Source organism: Xyrauchen texanus, chromosome 27, assembly GCF_025860055.1.
Source record: "Xyrauchen texanus isolate HMW12.3.18 chromosome 27, RBS_HiC_50CHRs, whole genome shotgun sequence".
NCBI lineage: Eukaryota > Metazoa > Chordata > Actinopteri > Cypriniformes > Catostomidae > Xyrauchen > Xyrauchen texanus.
In genome coordinates this window covers 16,260,269-16,287,066 of record NC_068302.1, presented here as the reverse complement: position 1 = coordinate 16,287,066, position 26,798 = coordinate 16,260,269, and the positions used below count along the sequence as shown (strand labels likewise).

Genomic DNA, 26,798 nt, shown 5'->3' with positions numbered 1-26,798 from the left:
GAGAGCTTCTCTCTGCCCCACCGAGGAGAACCGCAAAGCTTTCCATTCGTCGACCTCCAGACAACACAAACAAACCCATCTCTATTTGACATCTGCTCTATCTCAGCGTGTGTTTCAGGTAGGTGTCGGCCTGGCCGCTTTGGGTTTCGCTCCCGGTTTATTGCGGGCAGAGGGGCTGGACGCATCCTCGGCTGCACCTGCTCCACTTCTGGGCGCTGACTACCAGACACAATAGATGATTTTAAAAAAATGGGGCTAATGAAATTCATTTAGATGTTGTTGAATTTGTTAACAATAATGTCGCACATGTATTAAGTGTGCAAAAACTGTTTGTTTGTTTTTACAATGGCTGTTGTTTTGTTGCGTATTTTCAGTGAGATGACAGCAATAATCAACTCTGTGGCCTATAAATATGTCTGCAGTTGTGACAGTAATTAGAGATGATGGTGAACATGGATGTTATTTTTAATGTTTTTTTTTTCTTTTGTTGTTGTCATTGAACACATTATGGACACAAAACAACTGTGAAGCAACACTTTGCGATATCGGTTGCTGGTATGGGATGCCATGAGAGTCCTATACTGGTGCGCTTTGTTTTTCAGATCATTTATCTAGAATTATGAAAATGATAAAAGTACTGTTTATATATATATATATATATATATATATATATATATATATATATATAGTTTTGCCGATTTAAAAAGGAATAATCTATACATTGTAACGTTGTTATCTTATTAATATTTAGTACACAAATTCCTTTTTATTAGCTGTCAACCTTTATTTGATTCATAATTTTCGTTGTAGTTTTTATATTAGTGTAAATTAAAGTGTGTTGCGTTTACTTGGCTATTAGCATTGTTTTGGGCACGTGCTTTCGTTTTTGCAACGCTCACAGTCTCTCAGTAAAGCTTGGGTTTGAATAACAGACATAGTCTTGTGTTTTATAATCTTTTTAATTAATTTTACTTCAATCATTTACATTTTACGGTAGTTTTTTGTCGATGGTTGGTGCACTGTCCGCAATGCAGGTGCTGTTTATGATCCTGCTCATCCTCACGTGCTTGTGTTGATGTGCTTTGGCCAGTCAGATGTTGCCACGAAAGTCCCACCTTGCTTTTTTTCCATATATGCCCAAGCTTTTATAATAAGTGGTTTATTCTATAATAATCGAAATAAAGAAACATCTACAATAATAGCTTGGAGTTGGCATTAACCTACAGTTGTTGTCACTGTACAGTGCATCATGTCATCTTACTAGCTTACATCATACGTGGTGGGTGTGACACTATAGGGTTGGTCCTCTCCAAAGCACTGGATGTTGGTTGTATGTGTCTGATCAAGACCAGGATATAACTAGTGTTTTAGAGTCTCCTCTAATGCTAAAGCTCATTGATTATTAAAGTGAGAGAGGGAGACAGAGAATTTGGAGGGCAAGACAGAGAGCTGTTAAGGGATGCTGAGATGCAGACACAAGAGAGACAGCAGGGAAAACAGAGTTGAGTACTGATGTCAGGGGGATTCTTTGTCTGTTGTATATGGAGCAGGGCGGGGGAGGCTCACCCTCTGACTGTAGGGACCAATATCAGTCAAATCAGTGCAAATGTCAGAATCAGCACTGTTAGATGTCTACCAGCTCACAAATGGCTCCTAAAAGAGGACTGAGAGAGTGAGACTTTACGTATGCTGTGGAATATCACTCCTGAAGGATTGTCAATACTTCCAGGGCCTGTGATTAAACGGCAAAGCGCTCTCAGTCAAGTTAATTTACGGTAAGCAGATGAATACAGGATACAGATGGTGATGGGGGTGCACTCTGTTATTGACCACTTTAATACCTAGATAATGTTGCCACATTGATTTATAAGTAAATGTGTTATAATTTGGTCATTACTATTAAGATTAACTTTTGATATCTCATGTGAATTTATAGATTTGATTATGAAGATGCCAGGTAGGTCGCCTCCTATGCCAAAGACTTGAATAATGGTCATATTTATCAAGAAATTACATTCATGTGCCATTTTAGCAATATAAAATGTGTGTAGTTAAAAAAGTGTTAGCATACATGTTTTGTGAAAATGAGAACATGCTTTAAAGAGAATTGTCTATTTATCATATCTTAATACCCCATGATACATTTTGGCATTTCAAAGTTGATGATGTCATTGTAATGATGTCGAGAAGCTTTCTTGTTTCAGGAAGTGCTCATGTGAATGGTGATACCATCACTCCCCTCCTGTATTGTAATATTGGTACTGCTTATCATAGCATACATACTCCTTAATGTCCTTCACTTTTTATTATTCATAAATTATTCAGAGTTTTGTGTCTTCTCCATGGAGCCACATTGTCTCCCACGTTCCATCTTTGAGCAATGGAGGTCATCATTCAATGTCTTTTGTTATGTAGCAGCCATCTTCAGCATCACCAGAAAAGTCATTCTCTCTGTAAATCATTAGACGAAAGATCAGAATGTCTTATTGATGACACCCAGCTGATGTTGTAAGTGGGACATGTACTGTGTAACAAGAGAGATTTTAGAAATTATTCCTCATCAGAATGTGTGTATCTGAGTCATATGGAGTTGTATAGTGTTCACCTGTTTGCGTCACGGTTGTGCATCATTCAGAATTGAATTGAGAATACTTTTTAAATTCCAGTTCAATTCCTGAATTGAACTGAATGTGAATTGAGGTAGCAAACAGGATTTAGTATTGTCATTTGAATCTGAATTTAAAGGAATATTCAAATGACAGCATTTGTTGCATAATGTTGCTTACTTCAAAAATGTATTTAGACTCTTCCCTCCTTTTCTTTAATAAAGCAAAAAACTGGGTTCCATAGAAGCACTTACAATAAACATTCAAACATTCAAATGCTCACTTTTTTAAAAGTATAGTCACAAGATATAAACAATATGCATGTTAACATGATTTTAGTGTGATAAAATCACTCACTAACCTTTTCTGGGTAAAGTTATAAATTTTTTTACAACTGCATTGCCATTGCGACGTAACGGCATACAATTGAAAAACTTAAAACCCTAAAATTATGATTTAAACAACTTTATAGCTCAAATTATACACGCGTTTCAACAGAAGAATTAATGTAAGTGCATTTATAAAATAATAAGCTTCACATTTCTGTCTTTAAACCCTCCAAAAATTAGCCCCATTCACTTCCATTGTAAGTGCCTCACTGTAACCATTGCTTTTTTAAAGAAAAGACAAAATTATTTTTTGTGGTAATCAATATTATGCCACAAATGCTGTCGATTGAGCTTAACTTGTATTGAACCAGGAATATTCCTTTAAAGTAGAACTAAAATGGAAAGAAATAGCCTACATATAAGCTGACTCCTGTAAGTGTAATATTTAATAATAATGATATAGTTAATAAAAATCAATGTTTGAAATACCATCTTTTATTTTTATTTAGTTTATGTATTCTGTATTGCATAATATTTAATAAAGATTAACTTTGATTTTATAGACCGCTTCATCCTCAAGCCCAAAGCCTTCAAAATAGAGCCAGCCATACAACATTCATTACATTTTTAATGATACAATTATTTATGTAATGTTGCAAAACTTCCATTGAGTGACTGAAGGAATTTTCCGAGTTCAATTCAAGTTAAGCTCAATGGACAGCATTTATGGATAATGTTGATTATCACAAAAAATATTTTCGACTTGTTTCTCCTTTTCTTTAAAAAAAAACAATCAAGGATACTGTGAGGAACTTACAATGGAAGTTAATGGGGCAAATGTTTGGAGGGGTTAAAGGCAGAAATGTGAAGCTTATAATTTTATAAAAGCACTTAAATTAATTATTCTGTTAAAACTCATCCATTACTTGAGCTGTAAAGTTGTTTTAATAATCTTTTTTTATGGTTGTTTTAGGGTTTACGGTGTTACATTGCAATGGCAACAACATTTTAAAATTGGATATAACTTTACACAGAAAAGGTTAGTAAGCAATTTTATCACACTCAAATCATATTAGCATGCATATTGTTTACATCTTGTGGATATACTTTTGAAACAGAGAGTCTGTTCTAAACCCTATTGAGCTCCCTTTTGAGGCAGCATTTTTAACTCCTGATGCAAAGTCTGTTCCAGAAGGTAAGTATCTTAATTATACTGCCATGTAAAATACCTTGTTTTGGCCAAATTCTAAGGTAGCATCATATGTACCCTTCCCCGGGTAGATGATCCCAGAATGCACTGTGATGTATGTGGTGGAAAAACGTTTCCAAGATGGTGGACCAAGCAAGAGAAATTTCCATTATAAATATACTTCAATAATCAATAATGAAAATGATCATTAAAACATTTTTTTTATTTATTATAGAAAACTGACAAATTTACCCAAACTGTGAGTGTACTATGAGTATCTATGGCCATTGGAGTATCGCGTTATTCATCTTGCATTATCTGTACTGAAATCAGTTGCGAGTCGAGTTGTGCATGATGAGCGCTATTCATTTCTGTTCTTTATGAGGCATCATTCCAGTAATGCTGAACTCAATTTGCTCTTGTAGTTCTGATCTTGCGGGCCGGTTCTGAGCACTCAGATTATGCAGCATAAGACCGCTGTTATTTGACACACTTTGGCGGAACTGAACAGCATAACTGACTTCTGTGATCCAGACACCTGTATCATCTATTTTGATGCTCCCACAGAAGACAGCTGCCAGGGTTTCCGTTGTCCGGTAATTACCGGACATTGGCCGGTAAAAAAATTAGATGTCCGACAGAATTAAATCTCTCCGGTCAAATTGTCCGATTAAAATTGCCTAATAATCCCGTCCCCCTAACACAATCTGAATTTGAGAATAAGCCTAAAATGTATAGGCTAAAGCAAAAATACACCGATCTCTTGCTGTGTTATAAAGGAACAGGCTCTATCGTTTGAAAGTTATGAAACAACATCGCATGCTGCATTTCAAATAAAGCGCACGCCTAAAACGGCTGCAATATAGACCTAAACAACGAACGATTGAGTGAGACGTTTCAAATATGGCCAGGCCCAGGCAGACTAGCTTTAAAAGCTTTTTTCAGAGGCCAGACGATGGTGAATCAGGAACATCTAATTATAGATAGATCAGTGCTTCTAATCCGCGCATTCGTGCAGTTTTTTTCTCTATCATCAAAACTGAATAGCCTATGTTCATCAGTGCATGGTTACAGTCTATATCAAGCAGGGACACGTTTGTGTGCATTTTATTTTGTGATTTCACCGGAATTAATAGAGAGTCTCCGCAACGGCGATAGATTGAAACGCGCGTCCTAGTGAAGATTGCGCAACTCGCGCAGCGCGTCATCTATGCAACTGATAGCAGCGGACACGAGCGCTCGCTTGATTTAAAAAACAACAGATTTTAGCGCTAGATCTCTTATTTAATAACGGACTAAATGAATGATCTGCTAGTTAACTGGAGATGTTTTATTTATTTGTATTAGGTACATCCGTGCCTCAATGTTTCAAAAAGTGAATGTGTGTGAAACCACAGTAAAAAAACAATTGGCGTTGATTGACGCCAATCGGACGTTCATGTTTTTTTTTTTCGTCTATTTGAAAGTTAAGCTAATAATATGTTGCATTCTATACGGCCTGATTGTGTCATTTTTTAAGTTACATAGACTGCCTCCAGTTTTCCTCAACTTGACTAATTAAGAGGCGATATATTTGACCGGCATATCATCAAAATGTCCGTAAAAAGAAACCTCTGCCGGTCACTTTGACCGGCACCATTTGTTTCTAGCGGAAACTCTGCTGCCTATGTAGGCAGGAGACAATGAGGCAGCTCACTACGTTTTGGAACAGACCCAGTGAGTATTTTAATGTTTACAGATTGGCCCTATTCACTTCCATTGTAAGTGCCTCACTGTGACAAAGATATTTGCTTATTTTAAAGAAAAGGAGGGACCAGTCGAAAATACATTTATGTGGTAATCAACAGTATGCCACAAATGTTGTAGATTTATCTTAACTTGTATTGAACCTGGAATATTCCTTTAAATTCATTTTCATTTAAATTAATTTCATTCCTTCTTAATGAATGAAAAGGGACAATTCTTATATTCATCCCTGGCTTGTGTCAATGCTTTTCTTTGCATCCAAGAATCTTCACATACTTCATGTTTACATCCTCATGTGAGGCAACATATAACCTAAGTGAACAGAAAACAAGAAGGAAAGAAGAAAAGCGAAGAGACACACGAGAAGAGAAGAGAGCAAGTAAATTAATAAAAGAGAGGGGCAGAGTCAACTAACTGTCTTCTTTTTGCCGCACTCAGCGTGATCATAGCCTGACATTACTCTTTCATGCTCATATGCTTTTCATGAGTTCCACTTACTCTATGGCTGTCTCTTACCTCTTTTTAGTTAGACTGTCCCTTTTCAAAACATCCATATGATTCTTTTGAATGATTTCCTTCCAGAAACATACAGTGTTTTGCTTTCTTTGCATTTAAAAAGATTCCAGGCTGCTATTGTTGATTTTATAGCTAGTCTTTGTTGTATCTGGCTTCAAGAGGGCTGTGGTTAATCTGTCAGCGTGAGAGTGTGTAATGCGTCTGTTTCCATCCTATAATCAACAACTCTACCATTTTAGGGTGATTGTTCTCTCCTTTTTGCAATATACCAAAACGAATGCACCATAAGCTGTCTGGACCCCCATTATTCCCTTATCTCTGTCTCTCTCTCTCCTCTTCCTGGATGTAAGTGCACCCAAAGGAGAGAGTCTGGCTTAAGACTGTGGAGACAACAAGATTCTCTTTTAATAATTCAAAATGCCGAGAAAATTATGAGCACACTTTTTCTTAAGTCACAGGGGTACATTATTACTGTATGTTATTAAATTTTTCCTTCTGGTAAATGAAGAAAACATTTTCAACGTAGAAGTACGTTAAGTACTGGTATAAAAAGGTTTAAAGGAGTGGGTACTAGGTGGGCCAAAATATATTTTTTTAGGAGTTGTACTCTAAAAAAAAAAAATTCCCCATTCCAAAAAGGTAACATATTAGAACTAAGCATGGATTGTTTTGAGCACCTGTCACCATCCAGACTTTCCAAAGAGGCTTTTATTGATGGATGCAGCATCGTAAACTATGGCCACGTCTGCGCTGATCCGTTTAAGTTTAAAAACTCCCTTTTACAGTTTCCTAACATCATTGTTTTCCAAATTATGCAGTTATTGAGAGCCTTTTGTTCATTTTTGGTGGAGAAAATTTTAGTTTTATTGTGGATGAGAGACGGAAACAGCTCAATGCGTTCTCAAGCAATGTTGTTGGTAATTACAAAGGGTTATAGTTGTGGTAAGAGTTCTGCGTTACCAATTTTGTTTTGTGTTCAATTATGGTGTTTTGATTGAAGTCACCATTAGATTAGTGTTCCTTCTAACAAAAGTAAACCTTGTTCTGAAGAACTTAATTCTCTTTAATTGTACATGTGGTAATTATTTGTGATTGTATCACAAGGAAGGGAGTTGACACAAATATATACACCCTTTATGTTAAGCTACAGCTGGACCTGAATATAGTAGAGCTGTTTTGACAATACATAATAATAAGTATTTTCAACTCATAACATACATTCAAAATTTTGTTATCTCAATTTCGTGCAACCAATAACCTTTACAAATTAAAGCTTTTAAATAAAATGCTTTCTCCTATCCCAGCTCAATACACAGAGACAACTATAAGTAAGCCATTCATAGATAAATTTTCTTGAAAAATGTAAACTGTGTTTGTGGCACTATAAAAGTTTCTGTTTGTTTTAAGAGGCCTGTTTAGACCCCACACCAACAATGTTAGTCAACCAATGGCATGAGTTAGGAGCGGGACTATCTGACAACAGAAGATGTCTAACAACAATAGATGAGGGGCATATTCAGGAAGATGTTTTGAAAACATTATACATTTTTGCAATTCCATTCGGTAGCGCAAGTGTTGCAGAAATGACATACTTTAGCTTTAAAGGTGTTGTAAAAGATATTCCGTTCTTGCTTCCACGAGACTGAGCTGTTGAATTAGCCACGCCCACTCTTTCCAGAACCCTGCACATCAAAGATACTGTTGAGGCTGACGTTGAGCAGAAAAGCAGCATAAGTGTGTGTTCTCATGGTTGTCAAACACAACTGTAGCAAAATAGCACCCTCAGTTGACAATTATAATGAATTTGAATATGGCATAAAGCCTCAATAGCCGCTTTCCACTATCAGGCCAGAGCGAGCCAGGGCTATCAACTGGCCACCCAGAGCCAATAGCCTCGGACCTCGAGCCGCAAGAGCAAAATAAAAAAACCTGCATTCCCACCATCTGGTAAATAGCCCAGCAGCGTTGCCCTAAAACCCACCATTAACCCGCTACCCTGGTGATAAGATCACACACCCCGCCCATTTCACAAGCTAGAAGTAAGCTCAAGCTGAGGTATCATGTTATCTAGTTATCTAGACTATCGAGTTTATATCATTTGTAAACATTAGCTAGCTAGCAAATAAGTTAGCGTTGACAACTCACTGACTGTATCTCACTGTCAGCTCCACTAACAGTGGGACAATGTACCAGCACACCGTCCATGATCTCGATCCATGGAAAGTAATTTGTTTGGACACCACTTAGTCCATTATGTGTTTTAACGGATTTACCTGCAATTTTTTTATTTTTGCAACCTGGGAAGTTTGGCGGAGTTTGGCCCAAGGGTAATCAGCGGGCCAACGGCCATTGGGCCCGAGAAAGCCCCAAGGCATCACGATGAAGCCCTGGTAGTGACAGAGTGAACGCAGCTTGCCCTGGCACGCACTAGCATGCACGCCCTCATTTGGCCCGATAGTGGAAATGTGGCTATTGATGATGCACAAAGACATGGACTTTCTGCATATTTAGAAAAACTTGACTGCAGATGTGAGGAAAACTCTATGTAGAGTCAACCCACAGAAGGCTGCTGGACCAGACAACATTCCTGGCAGAGTGCTCAGAGGATGTGCAGACCAGCTAGCAGATGTTCTTACAGACATCTTCAACATCTCTCTGAGCAGCGCTGTCGTTCCAACGTGCTTCAAGGCCACCACCATCATCCCCATGCCAAAGAAGTCTTCAGTGTCCTGCCTCAATGACTACCGTCCCGTCGCACTTACACCCATCATCATGAAGTGCTTCGAGAGGCTCGTCATGAGGCACATAAAGAGCCAGCTGCCCCCTCACTAGAACCACTGCAGTTTGCGTATCGTTCAAACCGTTCAACGGACGATGCCATCGCCACAACCCTCCATCTGGCCCTCACCCACCTAGACAATAAGGACTCATACATTCGAATGCTGTTCATAGATTTCAGCTCAGCATTCAACACAATCATTCCCCAGCACCTGATTGGAAAGCTGAACCTGCTGGGCCTGGACACCTCCCTCTGCAACTGGATCCTGGACTTCCTGACTGGGAGACCTCAGTCAGTCCGGATCGGGAACAGCATCTCCACCACCACCACACTGAGCACTGGGGCCCCCCAGGGCTGTGTGCTCAGTCCACTGCTGTTCACTCTGCTGACTCACGACTGTGCAGCAATGCACAGCTCGAACCACATCGTCAAGTTCGCCGATGACACGACCGTGGTGGGTCTCATCAGCAAGAACGACGAGTCAGCATACAGAGAGGAGGTGCAGCGGCTGACAGACTGGTGTAGAGCCAACAATCTGTCTCTGAATGTGGACAAAACAAAAGAGATGGTTGTTGACTTTAGGAGAGCACAAGGTGAACACACTCCGCTGAACATCGACGGCTCCTCTGTGGAGATCGTCAAGAGCACCAAATTCCTTGGTGTTCACCTGGCGGAGAACCTCACCTGGTCCCTCAACACCAGCTCTATCACCAAGAAAGCCCAGCAGCGTCTCTACTTTCTTCGAAGGCTGAGGAAAGCACATCTCCCACCCACCATCCTCACTACATTCTATAGAGGGACTATTGAGAGTATCCTGAGCAGCTGCATCACTGCCTGGTTTGGGACTTGCACCATTTCGGACCGCAAAGCCCTGCAGAGGATAGTGAGGACAGCTGAGAAGATTATTGGGGTCTCTCTTCCCTCCATCAAAGACATTTACAAAAAACACTGTATCCGCAAAGCAACCAGCATTGTGGACGACCCCACACACCCCTCACACAAACTCTTTACCCTCCTGCCGTCTGGCAAGAGGTACCGAAGCATTCGCGCCCTCACGGCCAGACTGTTTAACAGCTTCTTCCCCCAAGCCATCAGACTCCTCAATACTCAGAGACTGGTTTGACACACACACACACACACATGTCCTGAGTTGCACTTTAATTACTGTCACTTTATAACTGTCTGCTACCTCAATAACTGCTATGTGCATAGAACACTATCTCATAGTATGTTATGTTTGTTTTTATTTTTTTATTTTTTTTTAGAAACTGTCATCTTTTTGCACTACTGAGTACTGGTCGGCGTTGCACTTTGTCTATTGTCCTGTTCATTGTCAGAAATTTGTTGTACTGTCCCGTACTTTTTGCACATGTTTGCACGTGCACTTTATATAGGTATATATAGGTATTTTATATAGGTATTTTATTTCGTTGTGTAGTCTCATGTGGTCCTGTGTTGGTCCTTTGTTGTTTTTATGTAGCACCATGGTCCTGGAGGAACGTTGTCTCGTTTTGCTGTGTACTGTACTAACTGTATATGGTTGAAACGACAATAAAAACCACTTGACTTGACTTGACTTGACTTGCACGTAGACAGTCCATGCAGATTGTGCTGTCGACGAAATTTGCATCACATGCACTGTGCGAGAGATGTACCGGCACATGAAAAATGGAAGGGGCCCAAAAAAGACACAAAAACATAAATTACCACAGTTTTTGTGCAAAAGAAATCTTGACTAGCATTAAAAAGTCGATAAGTGGACCTCAGAGAAAAAACTGATGCAAAATGTATGATTTGACCTGAGCATCCAGACGGGATGATCCCTAAGCTGTGCAGGGTCTGAAACCAACTCGTGCTCTTGCTTTGACCACCTGAAATCAATACCTCCACATACAGTATGCAGACCTCATCTGAAAGGCATGGTGGTGTCATTAGCTAAACATAGCCCTTTGTCCTTTCATACAGATGGATGATGATTCGGGGAAGCGACTGTGACATCTGGAGTAAACATAATTTAATTTCTGGAATGTATTTGTGTTTGTGAGTGCGTGTAAGAATTGAGTGTGGCATTCTGCTGACCTCACTATGACTGGCACTCCATTGCGTCAGCTATGCATTTGTCCCTGAGCATACCTTGCATCTGAGTAAAGCTCTATCCAGCAGTGTCTTTACTTTATGTGTTGTTTAAAAGGAGTTTATGTGTACTGTCACTTATATTCCACTTTAGGTTAAATGTGTGTGTTCAGTCAGCTTTCTGAAGAGCAGTTTACATTATCATTTGATTAAAATGACACGATACAATGGCATATAATTTGCTGTGTGATTTAGAGGTTACTTAAAAGGATGGTTCACCTACAAATTCTGTCCTCATTTATGAACCATCATGTTGTTCCAAACCCATAAGACTTTCTTAGAACACAAAAGGAGATGAACGTTAGTCACCATTGACTTTCATTTACTGTATGTAGCCCCTTTCACTTTTCGGTATATGTGATAAGTATTTTCTATACTTGTGTTCACAGGTATACTCGGCTAGTGCGTGTGTGAGTGAGTTGATTTGTACATGTGAGTGTGAATTTGTATCATCATCATGGCCTCTGTGAGTGTGACCTTGGAGAATCAACTGCACAGCGCGCAAAAGAACCTGCTGTTCCTGCAGCAAGACCAAGCCAACACACTGAAGGGCCTTCACGCTGAGATCCGCCGCCTACAACAGCAATGTACAGGTACACACACACATACATGCCAGCATACTGAGTGACCATCACATAATGACTGCCACTTGAGCAGAACAGCACAAGTACAATATACAGTATATACATTGGTTTTTCGATCATGCTGGGGACTTTTCATTGACTTCTAATATTTGTTTTTACTGATGTAATGATATTTTATATCCCCCAACCCTTAAACAAAAACCTCACACAGACCTTTCTTCATTTTTACATTTTAAGACATTATTTAGGTTATTTATTAAGCCGTTTTCCTCATGAGGACTGTTGGCTGATCCTCAGAGTGTAGGTGATTTCAGTGTAGGTTTTATTATCTTTGTGAGGACATTTGGTCCATACGATGTAAGCAAAATGATGCAATCACTTTGGGTGAGAAACAGATCAATATTTTAATCCTTTTTTCTTACTATAAATCTCCACTTTTACTTTCAGAATGTGAAAGTGAAAGTGGAGATTTAAAGTAAAAAAAGGATTACATATTGATTTGTTTGTCACCCACACCTTTCAAATCGCTTCTTAAGACATATATTTAACCACTGGCATTGTATGGACCTACAGAGCTGAGAAAAGATCATCTTAATTTTCATTTTTTGGATGAACTATCCCTTTAATATAGTCCTGTCACCAGGTCACCTCTCCATGTTTTGATAGTGTAAAACGGTTCCACAAGGATTATTACTGGGCCTGTGAAAATACAATAATTCTCATTCTATATGGCTTGATCCTCATCTAAAGCTGCCTCTCCATGGCCATTTTCTCTAACATTTTTGGTCTTGGTCTTTTTCTCTATTAAAAAACAACATTAAATCAGAAGTGACCCCTGTTTACTTTCTTAATAAATGTCCCTGTTCATCAGTGTTCATCAGTTATTCTAAAGAAATGTTTTATTAATCATTCATTATAACTCTCTTTGCCTTTAAAGCAACTTTTCTTTTTCCGCTGACGTAATCAAGGCATCATGGGCAGGGAAAATAATATTAACTGATATTATTACACAACTCTCTTAAATACTTAATGCTGATTGGTCAATCGCAGCACTCTGCATGAAAATATTGTATTGTGTAATGACTGTACAATAAGTTCAATAGGATATTTGACCGTTGTCACAGGCAACCAATTTCCTACATTCTGTAGTTGTACTAGTTTCATGTGTCTCGTATCACTTTTATCTCTTCACATATAGTAAAATAATTTAAACTCAAATCAGTATTTCATGTCCATTCACTTATTTTGAAGTTGCTGTGTATTAAGTGGGATAATGAACAGTCAGATTGTAATTCTCGTAAAAGAAACATCTTTAGGATAAAATAAGCCTTGAGTCCTTACATATTGTCCTATCTTTCTTTGTTTCCCACTGAGTATGTTGTTACTTGGAAATACGTCAGATTATGACATTTAAATGCGTTGTGAAGGCAGTTTTATGTTGTCTTTAATGTTCCACATGCTCTTTTATCCTCATTTGACTCATTTGTGGTCCTCTCTTATGTTTCTGTATCTGTCTGTTTTTGCTGTCACTCTCTTGCTCTCCTCCGATGTCTTCTGTCATGTGATCTTCAATGTTGTCATTAAAGGTAGTGTGATGCTCTGTGCTACCAGCCTAATATTTGATCTCTCTCTCTCTCTCTCTCCCTCTCCCTCTCTCTTTCTCTCTCCCTCACTCTTTCTGTCCTTTTGTTGCTCTGTCCACTCACTCCCTCCCTCCTCTCTTTCCTTTCACAGACTTGACATATGAGCTGACAATGAGGAGCTCTGATCCAGGCGGTAAGATTTCTCACGCACATTTTATACATGTGTGTATGTGTTCACATGAACAGTACATGGGGTCCAAACAAAGCAGTTATGCAAAGGGGCTCAACTATGTGTTTGTTGTTGCTAGAATGCTGTCAAAGGGGATGTCAATGAACTATCCACCTGTTTAAAAAAATCTCTGACAGCTAGACAGACAGACAGACAGATGGACATACTACTTAGGAATATAGGAACGCAGATGACAGACAAATGGAAACATGCAGAAATGCTATTATTATTTCTGAGTAGCATTCTGAAAGTGCTGATATTTATTGTAGTAGTACTTGGACGCTTTAGTGTTTACTTGTAGGTTGCCATCTTGATTGTTTTGGGTTGAATGGATCTCATGACTGTGCTCATGACCAACAAATATGTCATCATTTTCAGATATGTAATATCTAATTAGATAATCTAATAAAATGTGAAGATGCCTTTTACAAATGTCTCCACTAGGGAGGGCATTTTCAAAAAAGCTTGTTGTCTCAGTGTGGACGGAAGGCCAAAACGTAGCGAAAATGATATTTCCGTGACTTGTACATATTGCAGCATTACAACGATTTTAGACCCTATTTCCACCTGGCATTACGATGCGTCTCGGGTGATCCGATCACATGTGGTCAGGTGAGACACGTCACTGTTTACACCTGGTCACTTAAATGCATCTCAAGTCACCACTTGTGTTTGGATTTGGAGGGGAGGGTCTCTGTTTTATGACGACATACATCAATCACTCTGTCACTGTGTTACTGCTTGATATTAAAGCACAACAAATCAGAAAAGACAAAGAAAGCACCAAAAAAAAATAAAAAAATTCAATGCTGCGCTGTTTCTCCCAGATGCGGTTGAAATGTAATCTAAGCACAAATGCAACAAGTCAAGCAGAATTATTATTATTTTAGTGTATTACCTGTATTAAAGGAGCTTCGGGTGTTCATGCTTCTCATCAGTGTTGATATCAGACACACTGAAGAAGATTCGTGAAGCTCTCGTGATTGTGTATGTATCTGCTTTTTAAAATGTTCTGATCGGACAGTTATTTCCTTTTAAAGCTGCTCATAAACAGCAAACTTTAAACTCTTGTTTTAGCGCTACAGTTGATTGACAGTTGAGGGGTGGTGCTTCACTGCTGGTGGGACGTATACAGGATGGATTAGCGTTTAAACCTCAAATGAGATGTGGACGCATGCGTTTTTGGCCACATTTGTATGTGTATTTTGTTATCCGATCACAAAACATTTTAGACTCCGTTTAGACCTGACCACATGTGATTAGATCACCCCAAAACGCATCTTAATAGCAGGTAAAAACTGGGCCTTAGATCACGTCCAAACTAATACATTTTCGTTTGAAAATGCATTAGAGTGGACGTGGTCTAAATGTTATTACTATGGTTTATGGGATCAAAATCCCTTCAAAAGTATTGCGGTCACGGATCCAAAAATAATAAGCGTGAATCAAAATATATAAACATTTAAACTATGCAAAAAAAACAACAGAAAAAATTAAGCAAAATCATCAGGATTGCAAACAAAATCATGATTTCCTTGGTTATATTACTGTTTTTTTGTGCTCGCTGACAATTTTGCTCGTATTTTCTTTTTTTGTACGCTATTTTGTATTTTTCTTTGCTTTTGTTTCCAAGTTCCGCGCTTGGTTTTCCAAAACTTGTGAGTAGAGTTTCATGTAAATCAGGGGGCTTTTTGCATCCCTATTGGTCCACTAGTTCTAGTTCTCCAATGCAACTGACGGCTGCTGCTCAATATTATTTACATGATTTTGTTTGAAAGGTTTTTTCGCTCTGCGCTAATTATTTTGATCTGTGCTTATTATTTTGATCTGCACTTTTTATGTATTTTACCCTTATTTATTATCTGCGCTTTTTATTTTTTGATTCACACTTATTATTTTTATTCATGCTTATATTTTTGGATCTGTGACTGCAATACTTTTGACGGGATTTTGATCCCATAATAGTTTCTCGTTTATTTCACCAGGAACTGCTGCGAAATGTACAACACGTCATGTAAATATCATTTTGCAAAAGTGTAGGTATAGTAATGTGATTCTATGAGACCAGGTAGCTGTGTTCACTACTTTCCGCTGCTTTCAGGCTGCCAGTCCCTGCGTTACAATGGTTGATACTGCTTTGGTTTCATTGGAACTATTTTAATTTGCAGAGCAAAAATACACAAAATACAGCCCATATTATATATAATATATAAGTTACTTCATATTAACTTTTTGCTTTTATAATTGTTGAGAACAAAACTTCAGTGGCAATCATGTTGTTCTGCACGATTGTTGTCATTATCTCTGCCGTCTTGTCTATGTCTGAATCACAGGTGTAGTGTACTCAGTAAATCAGCACTCATTTGAGTGCTAAATGAGCTAATTAAATTGTCACTTGTTTTGTCTGTCAGTCTCTTTATTTATCTGCTGATGTCTTGTTGTCACTCTTTGCTAAATTTGCAGCAGGTTAAAAATAATACTTTTTTGTTTCCGTAATGAAAGAAAGTGAGAACAGTGTCCCTCAATGCGCATATACCACCACACCATGTCTTATAACCTGGCAACCAGTAGTTACCCACCCAGCAAACACACACACACAGACCCCCACTGTGCACAAGACCTGGCATTTCCCTTCTTCTCTCTCTGTTTTCCACCCATTCACCCTCCTAAAGTGTTTAATATATGTTAGCCTTTAAATCTCAGCCCAAATACACACAATGCACTAAAGAGACATTTCCACCTCTGAATGCACAAGGCAGTTCCCATCAACATGCAGTATCCAGGCATACCACAAAACCGGACTCTGCAGTTTTCAAGACAGTTATAAGACATCCCAAGTTCTTTGCTTGTCTGGAACTGTTGTGAATATAGATGTGTATAGGATAATGTACGGTCAGCTGGTCATTAACTTAGTGGTCTTGTTTGTTTTGACACTATATGTTATTACACAGCTACTTGTCAAGAAAAATAAAAAATTAATTCCTTGAAATGAAATATTGATTTGAGTTTAAATTATTTATTATGTTAGAAGTAAGAAATTGGAAAGTATCACCATGGAGTAATAGGAGAGATGTGAATCTAGCACTACTGTAATGTAGGAAATCGGTTGTCTAAGACAATTTTTAAGTTTAGCAATCATTGTACAAATGTATTTGACAGCAGAATGCTATGATTGGCCAATCAGAATCAAGTATTCCAGATAGCTGTGTAATAATACAATATAATTAATTTGTTTCATATTTAGGATTTTTTGTGTCTGTGTGTTTAAACAGGCTGTTGTTGTTTGTGTTGTTGTTGTATGTGGCTGATGTGAGCCAGATTACAGTCCAGCACAGGAAATGAGATTATCAATGGCTACGCTACAGCACTAATGCAAAAGGGTAATGCGTCATCTGCAACCTGCTGACAGCACCACAGTCTCAACTAGATCCACATACTCAGGTTCCTAACAATAGCCATGATATGTGAGAGAGAGTACTATCGACCATTGAAAAGCTTTTTTCATATTGAATTCCATTCACAATTGACATGAAAGGCTTCTATAAATACCAGACAGTTTAGGCAAAAATGAAAATTCTGTCATCATTTACTCATCATTTGTTGTTACAAACCCATATGATTTCTTTAAAAAGAATGACTTTCATTAAATCTTTTTTCCATACAATGAAAACAAATGTTGACTTAGACTGTCAGTCCTTAACGTTCTATCAAACATCTCCTTTTGTGGTCCACAGAAGAAAGTAAAAATGGTTTGCAACAACTTGAGGGTGAGTATATAATGTCAGAATTTTCATTTTGTGTCAACTATTCCTTTAAAACCAGCTCTTTAAAGAAATAATTCACCCAAAGATTTAAATTCTCTCATCATTTACTCACCCTCATGCCATCCCAGATGTGTATGACTTTCTTTCTATTGCTGAACACAACCAAAGATTTGTAGAAGTATATCTAAGCTCTGTTGGTCCATACAATGCAAGCGAATGGTTACCAAAATGTTTAGCTCCAAAATGCACACAAAGTCAGCATAAAAGTAATCCATATGACTCCAGGGATTAAATCCATATGTTCAGAAGCTATATTATAGGTGTGGGTGAGAAAAAGATCAACATTTGATCAACTTTTTTTCCCAATAAATTCACCTCCCTGTCCAGTTGGTGGTGATATGTACAAAAACTGGGAATCGCCGAGAAGAAAAGTAGAATATAAAAGTGAAAGTGGAGATTTATGGTTAAAAAAAGACTTAAATTGATCTGTTTCTAACCCACACTTGTCATATTGCTTCTGAAGATATGGATTAAACTATCAAAGTCTGATGGATTACTTTTATACTGCCTTCATATGCTTTTTGGACCTTCAAAGTTCTAGCCACCATTCACTTGCATTGTATGGACATACAGAACTGAATTATTCTTCTAAAAATATTTGTTTGTGTTCAGCAGAAGAAAAAAAACTGCCCCTTTAAAATATACTAGAGTAGATGCTGCACATTGTTGAGGCCTCCACACAGATGGTTTATACTCATTAGACAAGATGCCCATTGAAACAGCTCATTAGGCCTACACTGTAAAAAAAAATAAATCCTGTTGTTTTTACAACTGGTTGCCAGAATAATTATGTAAAACAATACAGTAAAAATGTAAGCAACTTTACAGAACAGCCTGTAAATTTTATAGTTTAAAACTATTGTAATTGTCATGCTGGCACTGTAAAATAAATTATCTGTTAAAGTTACAGTAAAAAAAGTCATACATTTATTTGCTATATATAACTAGGATGTAACCTTCTGAAACTGTAAAATTCTGCTTTTTACTTTATAAGTTATTGTTAATCGCCTTTAAAAATTATAGAAGAGCACATGGTGACATGTAATGACCAATAAACATGTAGAGATAGTGCTCAGAGTCACTCACACAAACACTTAACACCATCAGGGTAACACATATGAGATTTAAATAATACAGTAAACATTAACTAAATTACATCAAATATAAAACAGAACAACCTAAAGTACGTAACTGATATTAAAAATAAGATTAAACATAACTATTCCCATAAAATATAATGAAATGTAATGGGTCACACAGGGAATTCTGGGAATGCCCGATTATTGTTTTTTATGGTAATTTTAACAATAATTTACTTTAAAAAGTACATGCACTCTCTTGTTAAACATAATGTTTCTCTACCATGGCACATGCAACATTATTGTTGAGAAGAATCACATATTACATTTTCAAATGAAAATGCTCTCTCATACTTAAGCTGTCAGTTTGACCTCAGCTAAATGTGCTGGAGTGTGATTTTTGGATGTATTATGCTGTCTGACCTGGTTTGTGTGTGATTTTGATGGTGACCTCATTAGCTGGTGTGGCCATTGCTAAGTGGTAATGTGCCGGTCAGGGAAAGCGAGAGAGACATGAGTCACTCACATGAATGAGCTCAATTCTGCATGTACAATTTAATAACTATTAGAGAGATCACATGGAACTGAGACCCTGATTGATCAGGTGTAGTGGACAGGACGCTTTTAATACGAATATCTGCCATTAAATGCAGAAGGTTTCTGTGAGGGTTAGGTTTAGGGGATAGAAAATATAGTTAGCTCAGTATAAAAACCAGTATGTCTATGGAAAGTCCTCATAAACCATATATACAAGCATGTGTGTGTGTGTGTGTGTGTGTGTGTGTGTGTGTGTGAGTAGAGAGAGAGAGAGAGAGAGAGATTTGTTAAATGTGAAGATATTTTCGTTACATTTGCTGATTGTTATTTTCTAAAGTTTTCCTCTGCACGTTTATTTTATTTTACTTTATTACCCCATTTGTCCTTTTTATGTGACTTATTTTGCATTGCTTTGGCAATACAAATGTGTAATTTCCATCATGCCATTAAAGCACACTAAACTTACATTTAAGAGAGGCAGACATTTTTTAGACCGTTTCACTCTGAAGGTCAGTAAAGCGGGACACTGATATTCCCTCAACCTTCACGGTAACAGAAGATTGGTTATCTCTCTCTCGCTCTCTCTCTCTCTCTCTCTCTCTCTCTCTCTTCTCTGCCCTTCACTACCCTGCCCTGTAAGTCTGCGTACTGTCTTCTACCATCTCAGCCCCACCCTGCTTTGCTTCCATGCTCATGTCTTTTACACATATACAGCTGATATTAGTTAGCCTTATATACGTTTCCATTTTAAGAACAGTGTTTTTATTCTATTTGAGTACAGCACAGATGCTTCAAATGTATCCATGCAATTACAATGTGTATATATACTCATCTAAATTTATGGACAAATCAATAAAATCTATGCTGAGCTAATCTACATGAGCTGTTCCTATAATACTTTGTCAGAAATTAACATCAGATCTGCAGGGTGGACTGAGAGATTTGCTGCATTGGAAAATAACTTGTTTCACACACCATTAGTAATTTCATAAAGGAATAGTTCACCCAAAAATGAAAATTCTATTATCATTTCTATTATAATTTCTTTCTTCTGCTGAACACAAACAAAGATATTTAGAAGAATATCACAGCTCTGTAGGTCCATACGTTGCAAATGAAAGGTGAATACAACCCCAATTCCCAAAAAGTTGGGACAGTATGAAAAATGGTAATAAAAATAAAAAGGAGTGATTTGTAAATTATATTCACCCAATAATGAAAGCACTACCACTACACATGATATGATGTTTTTCCTTGTGAATTTCATTGTTTTTTGAAAATGTACAGTAATTTCAAATCAGAGGATTGCAGCACGCTCCAAATAAATTGAGGCAGGGACCATTTAAGACTAATAAAAATTTGACGAGTTAATATAACAAGGCGATGTGAAACCAGAGATGTTAAACAGGTGAGGTAATCGTGTCATAGTATATAATGAGCCTCCAAAAACAGCCTAGACTGTTTTTGGAGGCTCATTCAAGATTTGTCAATTTGCCAACAGATGTTTCAGCAAATAATCCAGCACTTTGAGAACAATGTTCCCCAAAGACAAATTGGAAGGATTTGGGGCATTTCACCCTCTACAGTGCACAATATAGTTAAAGGATTCAAGGAATCTGGTTAAATCTCAGTGTGTAAAGGGCAAGACGAAAACCACTTCTGAATGCGTGTGATCTCTGATCCCCCAGACATCACTGTCTTAAAAAACATCATACATCAGTAATGGATATAATGAACATTTTCTTTGGATAACTTTAGTAAAACTTTGTTTGTATACACTATTCACCGATGCATCCACACATGCAAGTACTATGCAAAGCAGAAGCCCAACATCAACACTGTCCAGAAGTGCTGCCGACTTCTCTGGGCTCGGTCTCATCTTAGATGGAAAGTAAAACAGTGGAACCGGTCCAAAGAGTCCACATTAAAAATGTTTTTGAAAAACAAAGCCATCATGTTATCAGGGCCAAAGAGGAAAAGGGCCATCCAAGCTGTTATTAGTGTCAGGTCCAAAAGCCAGTGTCTGTATAGGCCAGAGGTGTGTCAGTGCCCGTGGCATGGGTGACTTGCACATCTGTGAGGGCACCATTAATGCAGACAGATATGTACAAATTTTGGAGCAACATATACTGCCATCCAGCACCATCTTTTCCAGGGACGTCATGGCATTTTCCAGCAGGACAACTTCAAACTACATACTGCCTGGATTTCAAATGCATGCATGTGTAAGCAGAGAGTGCGGGTGCTAGATTGGCCTGCCTGCAGTCCTGCCCATCTCCAATTGAGAATGTGTGGCGCATTAAGAAGCACACCATACGGCAACAAAGACCCCATACAGTTGTGCATCTGAAGATCTACATAATGGATGACTGGGGGAAAATTCCACTTTTAAACTTAACAAACTTGTGTCTTCAGTGCACAAATGCTTAATAAATGTTATTATAAGAAATAGTGATATTTCATAGTGGTAAACCTGGGAGCATGTTGCAATAATCTTATTTGAAATAAAAAACTTTGAAATTCACAAGGAAAAGCATCATATAATGTGTAGTTGTTGTGCTTTCAATATAGCAAAGGGTGAACATAATTTACAAATCACTCATTTTTGTTTTTATTTGCATTTTTTATATTGTCCCAACTTTTTCGGAATTGGGGTTGTAGATCTTTGATACTCCAAAAATCACATAAAGAAAGCATAAATGTAATCCATACGACTCCAGTGGATTACTATATGTCTTCTAAAGTGATGTAATCTTTTTGTGTGTTAAATAGATTACTATTTAAGTATAAATCTCCACTTTCTCTTTCAGAATTTGAAAGTAGACATTTATAGTAAAAACTACTTAAATGTTTATCTGTTTTTCACCTACTCCTAACATATCACTTCTGAAGACAAAGATTAAATCACTGGATTCATATGGATTACTTTTATGCTGGTTTTATGTGGTTTTTCAAGCTTCAAATGTCTGGTCACCATTCACTTGCATTGTATGGACCTACAGAGCTGACGTATTCTTCTTCAGCAGAAGGAAGAAAGTCATACACATCTAGGATGGCATGAGGGTGAGTAAATGATGAGAGAATTAAATGGAGAAAAGTAATTATAAATGTATAAATAATATCTGCCAAGAAATAAGCTTTGTAGTTACTCAATATTTGCTTGGTTACTGTATGTTTCAAGCTCTAATGAATGTGTCCTACATCAATGGTTCTCAAACAAGGGGCTGGGGCCCACTAAGGGGCCTCAGCACACTTCCAAGGGATCTTAAAGCAATTAAATGGATAGTTCACTCAAAAATGCAAATTCTCTGAACTTTTACTCACCCTCATGCCATCCAAGATGTGTATGACTCTCTTCTGCCAAACACAAAGGAAACGTTTAGAAGAATATTTCATCTCTGTAGGTCCATTAAATCATGATCGCTAAGGAGACTGCTGTCAAGATGTACAGTAAAAAGTTACAAGAGATTTATATTTTGGTCTGTTCTCACCCAAATCCAACTGGATCATTCCAGAAGACGTGGATTAAAACACTGTTTCTTTAAAACTCTAATGGATTATTTTTATGTTGAATTTATCTCCTCTGTGGAGCTTTTGGGGTTTTGGTCACCTTTCACTTGCATCATATGAACTACAGTACAGTACAAAGTTGAGAAATTCTTCTAAAATTTTAATTTGTGTATGAAAGCCATACATATCGGGGATGGCATAAGGGTGAGAGATTTTTTTATTTTTGGGTGGACTAAAATAACCCTTAAATAAATGTATAATTTTTATATAGTTATTATAATCCAACAAAAAATCAAGTTGACATTATAATTCTTATTTTAATTCAACAACTCCCTTTAACAACTTGTCTTTATTGAGAAAAGAAAAATCCAAGGCACCAGCTTTATATTAAAAAGCCTTTATTTAACTGTGAACAACATCTAAATGTAAAAATGTAAAAATGGTCAAATTCACACTCCAATTTATAGACTATATAGGAAGAAGTACAATGGATGAAAGACTTAATTGAGTGTATGAAAATATCAGTAAACTTTTTTTCTTAAGTAGTTGCTCTCTGTTAATAGATCTGACCCTTTCAGTGGCAAGTGGAAGAGTCTGTGAGTCATATCCTCTTTTCTGAAATCTTTGAGACATATCATTCAACTGAAATTCAAAATCAGTCTGAAACTGGCCATATGGTATATTTTTATTCAACCAAGGCAGATGAAAGCTGTTGGCTCTGAGGATTGTATTACAGTCCGTTGGATTTCTGAAAATCGAGGTATGTATATCACAATTAGGATTATTTTGTATCTCAGTCAATGAATATTTCATACAGATGAATTAACATACAGTATATGTATGTATTTTTTGCTTCATCTGAGTGTTTGGCAACCTTGCAGCTAGTTTGTGAGTCACTCCCTCTTGTTCAGCTGATGATGTTTTCACTGATGGCCAAGAGTATACAGGCATATTTTTCCTCTTTGTACTAGGGAATTGTACATCAGTGAAACACATTGTACACATTTCAGCTGAAATGTGTTGGCCAGTTTAGATGTTTTAGCCCAGTTAAGTAATGGCTTTTTAATTCATATCACATGAGTGCCTTGGATTTGTCTTTTTTCAAGAATTTTTGTTACCCCTTTTTCCAATGAGCTCCAGTGGCTATACTTTTTGAATATTTTATCAGACAATGGGGGGCCTTGCAGTCAAAAAGGCTGAGAACCACCATTCTAGATAATTGAAACCAGGCAGGCTTTAATATTTTTTATGTAACATCTTTTTCTCTCTCAGATGACGGCGAGGCTCGCTGCAGAGAACTGCATCAGCGCTGTGAGGAGCTGGAGGCTCAGCTGAAGGCTAAAGAGCAGGAAAACACAGAGCTACTGCGGGATCTGGAGCAGAAGAACGCCATGATCTCTGTGCTGGAGAACACCATCCGTGAGCGAGAGAAGAAGTACCTGGATGAGCTAAAGCTGAAGAGCCATAAGTTGGCAGTGCTGTCCGGAGAATTAGAGCAGAGAGCCAGCACCATCGCCTACCTCACCTCTCAGCTCCATGCTACCAAAAAACGCCTTCTTGCTGGGGGTGCTGCTGGTGTAAGCCCCTCCATCAGCCCTGTTGCCTCTTTCAAACCCACACCTCCTGCCACTCCAGTGCCTACTGGAAACGATAAGGACATCCTCCAGCCTGAGACCCCTCGCAGGCGTATGCGCAAAAGTCTTTCGCAGCCGCTGCATTCTGAATACATGGAGCTATATCGATTGGGCGCCACGGATGGGCGTAGGGTGGTACTGAGAGATTCTGTAGATGCCATGCCAGATCCCACACCCTTCCTGCAAACAAGAGAGCCGGCTGGCACTGCAGAGTCTCAACCAGTGCTCCGGGAACGCCCTTCTATAATTCCACCCATTGCATCTTTGGGCACACCCCCCGCACCATTGAGTCCTGCCCACATCCCAGTACCCCCAGGCCCCAGGAATAGTCCAGCGCGGGAAGGGCATCATTCCTGTTCTAACGCGCAAATAGGAGTGGCACATAGGATCCACCACTTGCCCTCAGTGGGTGGAGATGCTGCCCGGCCACAGGCAGAGGTGGAAACCCTCGCTGTGGACCAAGTCAATGGGGAGCAGGTAGTTCGCAAACGCTCAGGCGCAGACAGAACTGTTTAAAACTGAGAAATGCCCACATATGCACACTCTAAAATACTGATAGAAATATATATAAACATAGATGTATTAGGAAGACCAATGCAGAATGTGCTGAACTCTATATGACTGTGAAAACATGCATACTGTGTACACAAACACACTCATAACTGTAGAGCTGTTCTATAAATGTATGAAACACAAACATATCCGTAAATTCGTTACAGATTTGAAACTAACAAACACAACTGCACACACTGGCAAATGAACAAGAGAGTTTTAGGCACAGACTGTCCAAGAATGAGAGAGACAATGAATGTGTTTCTAAGAGAATGATGGAGAGACCGTGAAGGGCAGCAAGTGCTACTGTATGTCCTGCTGCTTTTTATGCAACACTGTAAAAACAAAAATGGTGTAAACAATACTTTTCTTTTTCTTTTTTTTTTTTCTCACCTCCATCAAAAAGAACTGTGAGCATGCCAAATGTTTATTTTTCGTTACCATCTGACTTTCGGTGTCTTCTTTTTGTAATTTATGTTCCACTCTGTTGTCAAAGTGCATCATATTGCCAAATCTTGTCATTGCCTGCTGATTTAATGTGCTCTGATGCATATTCATATCTACTCATATTCATTCATAAGCACTCCTGTAGAACTGGAATCTTCTTTCTTTCCTTCTCACTGACATATCTACAGGAAAATGTCAAGAATCCTGCTGCTCCTTATTAAACATCTGCAGAAATTAAAGGACAGATGTCTCAAAGAGGTGACTTTTATTGCACTGTTCCTCTTGCTTGTATTAATAACTTGACTATTGATATGCACTCACTGAGCACTTTATTAGGAACACTTCGGTCTTGATAAAGTACCCTATCTGTCTCAAGGTTCGATGTGTTGTGCATTCTGAGATGCTCACTACAATTGTACAGAGTGGTTATCTGAGTTACTGTAGCCTTTCTGTCAGCTCAAACCAGTCTGGTCATTCTCAATTGACCTCTCTTATTTCCATCTGCAGAACTGCTGCTCAATGGATGTTTTTTTTTGTTTTTGGCACCATTCTGAGTAAACTCTAGAGACTGTTGTTCTTGAAAATCCCAGGAGATCAGAAGCTACAGAAATACTCAAACCACTCCGTCTGGTACCAACAATCATGCCACGGTCCAAATCACTGAGATCATATTATTTCCCCATTTTTTCTGTTGGTTGATGTGAACATTAACTGAAGCTCCTGACCCATATCTGCATGATTTTATGCATATCACTGCTGCCACAGGATTGGCTGATTAGATAATCGCATGAAGAAGTACTAGATGTACAGCTGGTCCTAATAAAGTGCTTAGTGAGTGTATATAACAGTAATTTAAAGATGTGGTGTTATTAATTTTTTTAAGGTTAAAGAAAAGAAAAATGAGCTATTCTATACATAGATATGAAGTCATATAAGTTGTCGTATGGTTATAAAGGGACAGTTCACCCAAAAATTATAATTCTCTCATCATTTACTCATTTATGCTGTCTCAAAGTCATATGACTATCTTTTGCTGAACACAAACAAAGATATTTTGATGGAGATATGATTTGAGTATATCCATGGAATGGAAATCAATGGGGTCCGACACTTCCAAGCCCCAAAAAGGACATAAAAGCAGCATAAAGGAAATCTATACAGTTAATCCATGTCTTCTGAAGTAGATACGATCGGTTCTGGATGAGAACAGACCAAAACAAATCTCCTTTTTTATTGTAAATCTTCCATCTGCAGTCTCCCAGGTGTTTTTATGATTTATATGAGCTACAGAATCTATGTTTGTATTCCACAGAAGAAAGAAAATATTTTTATATATAACTATTCCTTTAAAAAATAGTAATATGTTATATACACAGTTTCATTTGGTTAATTAGGTGTAACTTACTTTGTGAACTTACTCTTGCTGTGTCAGCTATTTCTCACTTGTCTTTGTTTGAATTGCTTAGGAATATCAAGGTTAGGTGAATCACACAAAGCATGTCCGAGTTATATTTCAGCCCA

The 26,798-nt window shown here is 38.0% G+C and overlaps 1 protein-coding gene across 5 annotated transcripts; it reads left to right on the top strand.

The window, feature by feature from the left end:
- LOC127620561 (coiled-coil domain-containing protein 92-like) lies at window positions 1–26,798 on the top strand. Of its 5 annotated transcripts, none has more exons than XM_052093710.1 (5): window positions 1–118; window positions 3,909–3,974; window positions 11,688–11,891; window positions 13,617–13,658; window positions 23,917–26,796. In XM_052093710.1, exons 3-5 carry the CDS (start codon window positions 11,756–11,758, stop codon window positions 24,792–24,794), a joined length of 1,056 nt encoding a protein of 351 aa, XP_051949670.1. In that variant the 5' UTR covers window positions 1–118; window positions 3,909–3,974; window positions 11,688–11,755; the 3' UTR covers window positions 24,795–26,796. The 5 variants fall into 5 exon arrangements, with proteins under 5 accessions (XP_051949670.1, XP_051949671.1, XP_051949669.1 ...); XM_052093709.1 differs by lacking the exon at window positions 1–118 and adding an exon at window positions 794–2,508; XM_052093711.1 differs by lacking the exon at window positions 3,909–3,974 and having other exon boundaries at window positions 23,917–26,797.

Excerpts from the sequence above, each read along its gene's own strand:
- LOC127620561 (XM_052093712.1), top strand. The coding sequence starts at position 11,756 with ATGGCCTCTGTGAGTGTGACCTTGGAGAATCAACTGCACAGCGCGCAA. Across the intron at positions 11,892-13,616 it reads CCTACAACAGCAATGTACAG|ACTTGACATATGAGCTGACA; the intron begins GTACACACACAC and ends TTCCTTTCACAG. Across the intron at positions 13,659-23,916 it reads GAGGAGCTCTGATCCAGGCG|ATGACGGCGAGGCTCGCTGC; the intron begins GTAAGATTTCTC and ends TTTCTCTCTCAG.